Genomic DNA, 12,705 nt, shown 5'->3' on the forward strand with positions numbered 1-12,705 from the left:
CACTGAATCAGTGAACAGCTGATAGTACTAGTGCCTACACGACAATTGCAGTGTCAATATGGAGCACTGCACTGGGGGGAGAACTATGAGACATGCACTTTGTTTACGGTGCAGCTGAGGGCAACAGTCGAATGGGCCAGTGAATGCATCACGAACGTTTCCCTGAACGCAGATGTCCACATTATCGTACATTTACTGCAGTCCATACTCAACAGGAAAATACTGGCACACTGATGGTAAACAGGGCTAAGGTGGTTAGACCACAACAGCACATACACGTAACACTGAGGCGGAAGTGCTGTAAGCACTCTCTCCGTCTTCAGGCAACAAGTGGCCCATCGGGACCGTCTGACCGCTGTGTCATCGGATAGGAGGGGCGTGTGGTCAGCACACTGCTCTCAAGTGCTGTTACATTTTGAGAAAAATCAAGAGAAGTGCGCAAGCAGTTGCTGCTGTGCTTGGTATTCACCATAGTTTAATGTGGGATTCGTTGAGTGAACAGCTGCTTGATCCTTAGGATCATATGAGAGTTCAGGCCAAGGGACCAGATGACTATCCACCTCATCTTGAGTATGTACTCTGGTTCCTGCAACAGGCTAATGAACACTCACGTTTTCCTGAAGTTGTTATGTTTACAGATGGGGTTCAACTTATTCAGAAATCACAACAGTCACAATTAACTTATATGGTCAGATGTAAGCCCACTTACTACAGTAGTGTGAGGTTCGTCAGAGAGGTTTTGCAGTAAACATGTGGGCCAGTATCATTGCCAACTACTTTACTTTGTCCTCGCTTGTTGCTTACTTGCTTCAGATGGACAGTCTATATAATGTTCTCGGAAGTTTACCTGGCGACTTTATTGGAGAAGGTACCCTTAGCTACTGGAAAGAGGTTACAGTTTCAGTGTGAAGGGGGCCCAGCTGTGCAAAACCAATCCGAGTAGTATTAACCAGTACTTTTGGCAACTGGAGGATTGGCCATGGAGTATCTGTACATTGGCCTGCAAGATCCCCAGACCTCACCCCATTAGACTTCTTTCTCTGGGTCTACAAGAAAGATGATGTGTATACTGCCCCTGTTGACTTGGAGTTAGAACTGGTTGTAAGAATTATTGCAGCAGTCACACAAATACGCAACACACCACACATTTTCCAGTGAACACAGGACTTCCTGCTACATCAACACCAACTATGGCTGATGTTAATGGTGCTTATTCGGTTACGAGCATTTTATTTGCAGGCACACATACACTACTGGCCATTAAAATTGCTACACCAAGAATAAATGCAGATGATAAACGGATATTCATTGGACAAATGTATTATACTAGACCTGACATGTGATTACATTTTCACGCAGTCTGGGTGCATAGATCGTGAGAAATCGGTACCCAGAACAACTACCTCTGGCCGTAATAACGGCCTTGATACACCTGGGCACTGAGTCAGACAGAGCTTGGATGGCGTGTACAGGTACAGCTGCCCATGCAGCTTCAACACGATACCACAGTTTATCAAGAGTACTGACTGGCGTATTGTGATAGCCAGTTGCTCGGCCACCATTGACCAGACGTTTTCAACTGGTGAGAGATCTGGAGAATGTGCTGGCCAGGGCAGCAGTCGAACATTTTCTATATCCAGAAAGGCCCGTACAGTACCTGCAACATGCGGTCGTGCATTATCCTCCTGAAATGCAGGGTTTCACAGGGATCGAATGAAGGGTAGAGCCACGGGTCGTAACACATCTGAAATGTAACGTCCACTGTTCAAAGTGCTGTCAATGTGAACAAGAGGTGACCAAGACGTGTAACCAATGGCATCCCATACCATCACGACGGGTGATACACCAGTATGGCGATGACAAATACACGCTTCCAATGTGCGTTCACCGCGATGTTGCCAAACACGGATGCCACCATCATGATGCTGTAAACAGAACCTGGATTCATCCGAAAAAATGACGTTTTGCCATTCGTGCACCAAGGTTCGTCGTCGAGTACACCATCACAGGCACTCCTGTCTGTGATGCAGCGTCAAGGGTACCTGCAGCCACGGTCACTCTGCTGATAGTCCGTGCTACTGCAAACATCGTCGAACTGTTCATGCAGATGGTTGTTGTCTTGCAAATGTCCCCATCTGTTGACTCAGGGATCGAGATGTGGCTGCACGATCTGTTACAGCCATGTGGATAACATGCCTGTCATCTCAACTGCTAGAGATACGAAGCCATTGGGATCCAGCACGGCGTTCCGTATTACCCTCCTGAACCCATCGATTCCATATTCTGCTAACAGTCATTGGATCTCGACCAACGCGAGCACCAATGTCACGATACAATAAACTGCAATCAGGATAGGCTACAATCCGAGCTTTATCAAAGTCAGAAATGTGATGGTACGCATTTCTCCTCCTTACACGAGGCATGACAACAACGTTTCACCAGGCAATGCCAGTCAACTGTTGTTTGTGTATGAGAAATCGGTTTGAAACTTACCTCATGTCAGAACGTTGTAGGTCTCGCCACAGGCGCCAACCTTGTGTGAATGCTCTGAAAAGCTAATCATTTGCATATCACAGCATCTTCTTCCTGTCGGTTAAATTTCGTGTCTGTATCATATCATCTTAGTGCTGTAGCAATTTTAATGGCCAGTACTGTAGTAACCTCTCACATATTCAGTACTCCAGCAAAATGTTTTTCTGACACATGGTTGTTTCACAAAATATATTTATTTTTGTCTTTGTCATCATTGTTGGCAGTTTGTGCACTGAATTTTTGAACACCATGTATAAAAAAGTATGTTTTTTGAGGGCATGACAGCTGGCCCACCATGGCCTTGCTGAAGGAACCATTCTTGCATTTGCTTGAACTGGTTTTGCAAAACCTAAACCAAGATGGCTGGACAGAGTACATCAGCACTCCCTCTTTCAGTCGGTCTCTACCGTGCAGAATTCTCTCAGCCATACACAGCTTACGACAAAAAGTCTTATAGCACTGCACTGTGCCGCGCGGACTGAGGTGCCCTGTCATGGTTCGCGCGGCTCCCCCCGTCGGAGGTTCGTATCCTCCCTCGGGCATGGGTCTGGGTGTTGTCCTTAGCATAAGTTAGATTAAGTTGTGTGTAAGCTTAGGGACTGATGTCCTCAGCGGTTTGGTCTCACAAGATCTTACCACAAATTTACACTCTGCATGTGACTCTGGGACACTAATGTACGAGGTGTGATTGGAGCATTTTAAGAATGGATCCGCTACTGCTTACTGGTTTGGCGGGCAGGTACATGGAGGGTGGGGAGTGATGCATTGCCTCCTTCTTGAATGCCCTCTGACAGGAAACTGCTTTTCATAGTGGCAGTTGGTTGAGTCTGGGTCTGTTGGGACTTGTTGCTGGATTCTGTCTGTGTGAAAATGGACGTTTGTGTGAAATTTTGTTTTAAAACCAGGAAATCATCTTCTGAGACTTACAAACTATTAAAAACAGCTTTTGGAGATAAGTGTATGAGCCAGTCAAATGTTTTTGTCTGGTTCAACAGATTTAAAAATGACCGCGAATCATTTGAAGATGAACCACGGTCTGGCCATCCTGCCACCTCAAAAACGAGTGAAAATGTTGTGAAAGTTCACGACTTAGTGCACTGTTATCGTAGACTTACAATTAGTGAGGTGGCTGATGAACTTACTTTAAGTTTCTATGCAGTTCAGTCAGTTTTGACTGAAGATCTGAACATGCATCGAGTGTCCAAAAAATTCATTCCAAAAGTGTTGTCAAGTGACCAGAGACATTACCGACTTGAAGTGTGCCAAGTGACCAGAGCCATTACCAACTTGAAGTATGCCGAGAACTGATTAATTGGACTAAAACTGACCCAGATTTTTTAAATAGGGAAATTACAGGTGACAAATCGTGGGTATATAGATATGATCCTGTAACCAAAGTGCAGTCTTTGCAGTGGAAGACTCCAGATTCACCATGACCGAAAAGCATGGCAATGTCGGTCAGAGGTGAAGACAATGTTGCTGATTTTTTTCGATTCTGCCAGTATTGTGCATCACGAATTTACGCCTGGAGGACAGACAATTAACCAGGAATACTAAAAATGTGTCCATGAGCATTTGCAAGAAAATGTGCGGAAGAAAAGGCCTGCATTCTGGGAAGACAGGAGTTGGGTGCTACACCATGACAATGCTCCGGCTCATTGTGCCTTCTCCATTGTAGACTTTTTTTACCAAATTCGAAATTCCTGTGCTTCCACAACCACCATATTCCTCTGATTTGGTCCGTGTGAACTTCCAACTGTTTCCTAAACTGAAATTTTCACTGAAAGGGAAGCGATTTGACTCAATTGAAGACATCCAGGCAAATATAGAGAGCATCCTTAACACACTTCAGGAAAAAAAAAAATTGAGGAATGTTTCCGAAAGTGGAAACACGTTTGGAGTCCTTGTGTTCAGTCAGAAGGGGACTATTTTGGAGGAGATGCATCCCAGTAGCATGTAAGTACCACCAATGTACAATTACAAGCTCATTCTTAAACCTTTCCAATCACACCTCGTATATGTCTCTGTAACTTCACTTCAGTCTGTTTGCATAACTAAGTCAGAAATGATGTTGATGAGTGAAATGTTGAGTTCAGGAGAATAAGATGGTGGTGGTGGTTAGTGTTTAACGTCCCGTCGACAACGAGGTCATTAGAGACGGAGCGCAAGCTCGGGTTAGGGAAGGATTGGGAAGGAAATCGGCCGTGCCCTTTCAAAGGAACCATCCCGGCATGTGCCTGAAACGATTTAGGGAAATCATGGAAAACCTAAATCAGGATGGCCGGAGACGGGATTGAACCGTCGTCCTCCCGAATGCGAGTCCAGTGTGCTAACCACTGCGCCACCTCGCTCGATAGGAGAATACTACCCTATACTATACCTCTTGGTACATGATTTTATCGTTAAAGCATTGTAGTGTGAGAAGGTGGTGTAGTTATTCACTTTCATTATTAAATACTGTTGTGTATCCTACAAGTAATCTTTAACTGTGCAGTATGCATTGCTTATGAATTAAGTTTTATCTGCCTTTTTGAACAGTTGATTTTACTTCATATTTCTCATCCCCTTGGCCATTTTATTACACAATTTTATTCGCTGGTAGGAAATACTGTTCTGATTTTTGTTTGTTTTTCCTTGGTGAATCCAAGTCCAAACTGGTTCTTGATTCATGATTATGTATATTAGGACAGCCAAATGAATACAAAACAGATGGGAAAAAGTAAGTAAACTGTTTATTTCCAAAGCAATCGCCATAACTGTTAATACATTTATGACACTGTAAGACAAAACGGTCAATTTGGTGAGACTGGTTCAAATGACTCTGAGCACTATGGGACTTAACATCTGAGATCATCAGTCCCCTAGAACTTAGAACTACTTAAACGTAACTAACCTAAGGATATCACACACATCCATGCCCGAGGCAGGATTCGAACCTGCGACTGTAGCAGTCGCGCGGTTCCAGACTGAAGCACCTCGAACCGCTCCGCCACTCCAGCGGTGAGACTGGGATGCATTTGGCAGACTTCTTACTAGTCACTGCTTATGAAGTACTTTTCCAACCAGCAAGCAGAAGCGTTTTCTACTACTGTGATATGTACACATCCTTCCAGGGCAGATATAATTAGTTCAGAGGCCTCAATAAAACTTTTGTTAACTGTTTCGCAGCTATTATAGCACTAAACTTCAAGCATTTGGATGTCCTGCTTGTCACCAAATATCTCATTGCTAATCCTGGTATCTCGTCGACAGCGATTGTCTCTTTCATTAACGCATTTTCCATCTCTGTATCAAGTCGTATCAATATTAATTTTCCGAAAACGGTTTATGAAAATTTTTCGTTTCCGTGGTTCTGATTTCTGCCACTACATTAACAGGCGGCGAGTCGCTCTTTTTACAACCCTTCTCGGGCCCTTTTTCTCCTTTTCGTTGTTTTCTATCGTTCTTTGCCAGCTACAGCTAAAGACCATTGTGATCATTGCTGAAAATACACTTCCAGCACCAGCAGTCCATTACCAACGGGCGTGTTAGATGCATATCCACGGGCGTGTTAGATGCATATCCAGCAGGGTCGTTGGTGCTTTTGGTGGTGGCGGTGTGTGGCGCAGATTGGGAAAGGCCTCCGACAGAATTCTGTCAATTCGGCAAGAAAGCATTGGTGCGGGTTCACCAGCGGCTGGTGATGGTGGTGCCGATGCCAGAACACCAATATTCTCATGGAGCACACCTACAAACAAAACATGAACGTCTCAAAGTAACAACAAGAAAGTATTTTTGTAGAATGATGAATGAATTACTGCTCGCGCATCTGTCCCTGAACAATCCGAGTTGTTAACCATGAGCTTTGGTTCGAAAATGGCGGTTCCACGCGTAGATATGAGGGATCAACACCAATAGCCAGATTGTATCTATATATTTAGTCTCATTCTCCGGCAAGTCGTCCATGATGAATATCACACAATCGTCAGTGAATAGTAACTGCGGGGCAACCTTTAGTTTAGTTGTTAGACATCTAACCTTGTAAAATGACGTTGCCAACTGACATCCGATAACATAAACAAAGTTGTTGAAGGCCCAAGGCTCGTTTCAACATATTTAATACTTAACAATCTGGTATTGTCAATAAATATTGAAAGTGTGCAGCCCCATTGAATCACTTGGCAATGTACATTAAAATGATAATATCTAATTATTAAAATACAATTTTGGTATTCCTAAGTGATAAAATATACGAGAGTTAATATTGTCTGCGACCGAAACGAACGACGAGACATTCACAAGCAAACAAAATATATCTTATAAATAATACGCGAAACACAACTGTCATTTTTAATTTGTTGCAGATACAAAATCAAACATGGAAGTTCTTTGAATCTTCACATATATTTCCACGAGCAGTGGTTAACTGGCGCCAGTAGTTTGGCGCTAGTTTATGATGCTATGGCAAATCCTAAATTTAATTAGGAATAGAAATTCGTAATTTGGAAAAAATTAAATATTTTAAAAGCTTTTGACGCCAGTTCATTATAATCCTTCGTCTGCCGCTAGGCGTCTCTGCCTGTACAAACAAGATCAGTGAGCTTCCTTGCGTTAGTAAGTTTTTGTTTGTGGTCGTTACAAGTTAATTTGCGCAGAAAATATGACTAGAAAGTGGCCGTCGTACCTTGTCATTCATTTCTTAGAGTTATATGAGCAACGACCCTGTCTGTGGGATCACAAAAGTCCATTGTACAAAAATAGGAATTTGAGAGAAGAAGCTTTACAGGAAATAGTTGAGGCTATGAGTGAATATGTACGCAATTTTGATGTTAACATGGCGAAAGCAAAAATACGCAGTCTCCGGAATGCGTACATGTTGGAACTCCACAAGGTTTGGCGTTCAAACAGAAACGCAGAGTCTCCTGACGATATTTATACCCCGACAGTGCCTTGGTTTCCTATTGCTGACCGCTTCCTGAAGTACGTCGTTGAAACAAGAGAACCGAGAAGTCCTCAGGTAAGCAATAATTACATTCAGTAATCATATATGTGGTGCGGTAATATCAGTGATGTAATTTAGATGTTTAACTTGTTGGCAAAATATTGACAATACCTGTTGATTGTGGGACGATTGTTCAGTACTGTGTGTTATAACGGATGCACTCTATTATTGAGCAATCGCTGATCGACAGCTGAAAGAATAGGCTAAGTATGTCAGAAACGAAAAGTCAAGTGTTTATGCCGTCACCGTACTGTGCGTTATAGCATAATAGACGTTAGCTGCTGTGACATAACAAAAGTAGTTTTGATTACTTAAATGTCTGCTAGGAAATAATAATTAGTAAAGAAGACTGATTTCTACTCGACATCACTGAACGACTAATAAAATCATAACGGATGAGTTAATGTATCGTAAGGAAAAGCTATTAACGTGACGGGTAAAAATCCTTTGCGAAATTATTTATGTGTTTGTCAGAGACCACAGCTATGAAATGTGTAAGGCTATAGAATTACGTTCTACCGATTTTTCGCCATTAAAGTGCATAAAAAGAAAGATCCGTAGAAAGTGACAATCCGATTGGGAGTTGGGCGTTGCCATCGAATGTGAATTCGAAGTAGTTATAGTTGCGGTGACCTACTGATCCATAGCTTAGCGCTAGGTGGTAGATCGTTTGTGGATTGGCGAAATGCAAGAGTGTAATGACGCGAGAATGTCTGTTGTTATTGTTATCGCGAGACATGGTCACAGCTGACGATTGGGATCGGTAGTTTCAGTATTTCCGGTAGGTTTACAGTATCCGATTTTAACATTACTTTGCTTGCGTTGTGTATTTATTTCTCGTATAATTTCAGAGGTGACTGTATTTATAAGCTTGTGGACTAATTAAGGGTACCATAGCCACATTACTACCATTTAAAGTGGTGTCTGAGTGAGTGTGTTAATCACATTTCAGTAATGATCAGCGTTGTATAGTGAAATGTTCATTAGTAACTGAAAGTTAATTCGTCTCGGACTTTAAAAAATTTATTAACATGCAAAACACCATTAGAAATATTTATTTTGTTAATTTTTGTCATTTATACAGTAATAGCCTTTTTACTGGTATCTAATTGCTCTCTGATGATGTGTACTTTTGTTGGCAAGATTAATTTAGAGATGTGCAACGCAGATTCATGTAATACACTAGTTTGGGAATTGGGTTTTGCCTGATTGTGCATTCAACAAATCTTTTTATTGCCCATACCTGTTCGCTCACATGTGTGCCAGTATGTTACATATTTCATTCAGTTCTGGAAAATATGTGTTTCTTACACAGTTATTACTTAAAAAGTAGGATTAAAAACATTTTAAGTGTTGGTATTTGTGATCATTACTTCTGTGTCTAGGTTGTTTCGTAGGACCTTCTCTAAACAGTCATTTAGCTTGTCATTTGAACAATGTGTTTTTGTGAATTTTCTTGGTGAGTTAGCAACTCACTTTAGGTATATCTCTGACCATTATGTTGCTGCATGAAAATTATTTTCTTGTAGAGTGGCTGGTCTTCCTGTTGATGTTAAACCATTTTTCTGGTTGGTGTGGTGCCTCATTTAGACTTAATTTTTTAAAGTGTTCGTAGGCCTGTCTTCTTGAATTGTCTTTTTTGCGTAGTTCCTGTGATGTGCCAGGGAGTGTGTGCCATTGCAAATTGTAATTTAATCATTTATGATATCTTCCCTATCCTCTTACCCCCTTTAAAAGGAAGTTTGCTTGAGTGGTGAGGTTTTGGCATAGGTTATGGTTGGAATGTTCCAGGCTGTGAGGTGTCAGGATGCATTGTTTTAAAATTTGTATTTGCCTGCACTGTGTATTCTGCCTGGCAAGAGTCGGTACAGTATACGCCTGATCCCTATAATTTTTCAGCATATGTGACCTGTGTTCTTAGTTTCTTTCGGAGTCACATTGTCTGTTCGCTGTTCTGTTTAAATCCCCTGTTTCTTTAACGTGTGGTGTACTTTTTGGAGTATAGTTATTGCAAGTGAGTATGTGCCACTTTGTTGCACGTGTAGATTTATCTTTCACTGTGTGGTGTTTTTAAGACTTTATTGGACAGTAATTGTTTGTGGAGACTGTAATGTTGATTCTGTGGTGGGATATAGTGTTGTTGCTGCCCAGTTTGGGAATCTTTCCAACCATAAAATGTTGCTTTAAAATCAATAACCAATGGTTTTTCTGAGCATGATGGTCAAAAGTTAACCATGAAAGATACTGGCTAGGTAGGTGCAGATGTAGAAAATTTCTTTTCTGAATCATAAAGTGAACTTTTTAAAGCAGGCTGGATAGAAAAATTTAATTTTTTTTCTTAAAACATAATCCAATAGCACTTTGAGAATTGTTTCACTTGAAAACTTAAAAGGGTAAATGTAACAGAATCAAGGATAAAAAGGCAAATAGCTCCTGGGATCAGACTATCTTGTGCTAAGAAGAGTGCCTTACCTGGTTTGAAGGACTTGCTGAAATCATGAATTGAAACTCTGTCATCAGCAATACTATAAAAAAATCCTCCAGTCTATTGTTAAAAGTAAAATGCTTATGCTGTACTCAGAAAATAACACACTCCAATCATATGGCAAGAACTATTTGGACAGCTGTTAAACAAAAATAATGACCCAAATTAGGCCTAAACTGAGCACTCTGAAATTTTTACAATTTCATGTTTTTGGTTTTGAGATTAGATGATTATCGGTTACACTGTACCCGGTAGTTCAGATTTACTTGTGCCCCACACACCACATGCATCATCAGTGGACATTACTTTCAAAAATACTACCCCTAAAGAGATCACAGAATTAATAAGGTCAATAAAAAGTAATAATTGGCTTGATACAATGGTGTTTCTACCAGAATATTAAAATCTTGTCACCTTGATAACATTCCCATTGAGCTATCTATGTAATCAGTTAATGATTCTGCTTCTGGTCTTCCCAAAATTGTTGAGAAAGTGACATGTGATAGAATACTGACTTATTTGACTGAACAGAAGCTTTTAACTTTTCTGTTTGAATTTTGTAAAGGATCTTTAACACAGAAAGCAAACAGAAATTTCACAAATGAACTTATCACAGTGTTAATTGTATTTTTCCACCAAGCTAGGACCTTAGATTGCCTTGATCACAAAATACTCAAGTGTTAAGGCATTAATGCCATCCTTCTTGGTTTGGATAGAATAAAATCTTTATTTTCCCACATGTCATATACAATAATTTGATCATACATGACTTAACAGTATGGCTCGGGGGTTGGCCATCTTTAGTTTTTAAAAAACTAACTCAAGTTTGCATCTGTGGTTTTGGAGAGGGGTCATGCAATGTCCACAGAGAACTGCTGATAACAATGACTAAGATTGATTGTCTTAAGAGTGAAGCTTTAAGATTGATTGTCTTAAGAGTGAAGCTTTTCTATCAATGTTTGCTGTACCAACACATTTGGTTTTGAAAGGGATCTGCATTGAGCAAAACACAGTTTTGTCTTTTCCTATATTTTCCATGCATATACTACTTGTATACACACAAATTTGAGTTTTTAAGATATTATTTACAAATTTGAAAAACAGTTTTGTATATTTACCTCGTTACCACTTGCTTTCTTGTCTCTTATGTTAAGTTAGAACCATAATGTTTGTTATACAACCAGTCTGTTAACTGCTGGCTATTTTTAATGCTATAGAACATGTGAAACTGTGAAATATTATCTTGTGGGTTACTCACAAACGAGGGTGAATGAATGGCTGTGGGCTGTGATTCCTTGTACGTTGGCCTATATCACTGTGTGGATTGTTTCAAATAAGTCGATCCCACTTCTGGGGACCTCTCCTAACTAGTAGCAGATCACCTGACAGCTGAAGAAGTGAATACAAAATGCAGACTGTAATATGAAATGGTGGTCAAAAGTATGTATGGAACATACGTGTATCTATGAAATAGTTAATTCCAGGAACACTGTTAGCTACAGAGTGGTAAGTTTTCTCTGAATGAATTTCTAAAAATATTTGTGCAGTGAGTAACCTTGTAGGCAAGTAAAACGTGGACAGTGGACTGTGAGGGCAAGAAGAGGACAAGAGCTTTTGAAATACGGTTCTGCGGGAGAATACTGAGGATTGGGCATGTAGACTGAGTAACTGTTGACGAAATACTAAATGATATTGGGGTGGGGGTGGGGAAGGGTTTGTGGTACAGCTCGACTGAAAGAAGGGATAAATTAACGAGACACATTCTGAGATGTCAAGGAATTGTCGGTTTGGTAATGGAGGGTAGTGTGGGTGTTAGAAAATGCAGGAGGAGACCAGCACGTTGAAGTACGTGTAGGCTGCAGTAGTTGTGGAGAGATGAAGGTATTTGTATTGGGTAGAGAAGTATACAGGGCTGCATCAAAGTAGCCTTGTGGCTGGTAAGAGCAGCAGTAGGTTATGAGGGGTGTGTGTGTGTGTGTGAGTGTGTGTGTGTGTGTGTGTGTGTGTAAGATCAAATTTTGACAGGAACAATAGAATGTAAAAGCTTTAGTAATTTGTACGGTGGTAGCTGCCTGAATGCTTCGGAAGTAACACAATACCCTTACATTGTCTGATTAGCCCCCCCTCCACACACACACACACACACACACACATCTCTACTACAGTGCTGGCTCACATTCACTACTGTGGGTGCATAAAGTTGTATGAAATGATCGTATGGCATTGTTGGCCAGGAGGCCCCATTCGGGGAAGTTCGGCCGCCGTATTGCAAGTCCTTTTTTAGTTGACGTCACTTCGGCGACTTGCGAGTCAATGATGATGATGATGAACACGCAACACCCAGTCATTAAAGAGTCAGAGAAAATCCCTGACCCCGCCGGGAATCGAACTCGGGACACCGTACGCAGGAAGCAAGAGTTAGGTATTGATGTTCACACAGTGAAATTCTTTGTCATTAGCAGTTCTGAAGATAAACTTTATTAATGCGAGAGTCATGATCAGAGTTAAGTTTTTACTGCTTTGAAAATTACTTTCACTCTGCTTACTGATTATGCAATGTTTGCAACAGTTGTGTGCTTCAATTGATTTTGTTTCACATTCCACTAACATTTAGCTTTAAAACAATATTTTTATTTTATATTGTGAAAATGTAACTTTGAGATATAATTTTTAGACTCCCAGCAGCCTTTCTTGTCTCTTATCACAG

General features: G+C 40.9%; 1 protein-coding gene across 1 annotated transcript in view; it reads left to right on the plus strand.

Moving 5' to 3' along the window:
- Nucleotides 1-7,071: 7,071 nt before the first annotated feature.
- Nucleotides 7,072-12,705, plus strand: part of LOC124553677 — a 52,618-nt gene continuing 46,984 nt past the window's right edge. The window contains exon 1 of the mRNA XM_047127562.1: nucleotides 7,072-7,528. Within this exon, the coding sequence (XP_046983518.1) occupies nucleotides 7,172-7,528 (357 nt within the window). The 5' untranslated portion in view covers nucleotides 7,072-7,171. The remainder of the gene's footprint in view (nucleotides 7,529-12,705) is intronic.

This window comes from Schistocerca americana, chromosome 11, assembly GCF_021461395.2.
Source record: "Schistocerca americana isolate TAMUIC-IGC-003095 chromosome 11, iqSchAmer2.1, whole genome shotgun sequence".
In the NCBI taxonomy this organism is placed as follows: domain Eukaryota; kingdom Metazoa; phylum Arthropoda; class Insecta; order Orthoptera; family Acrididae; genus Schistocerca; species Schistocerca americana.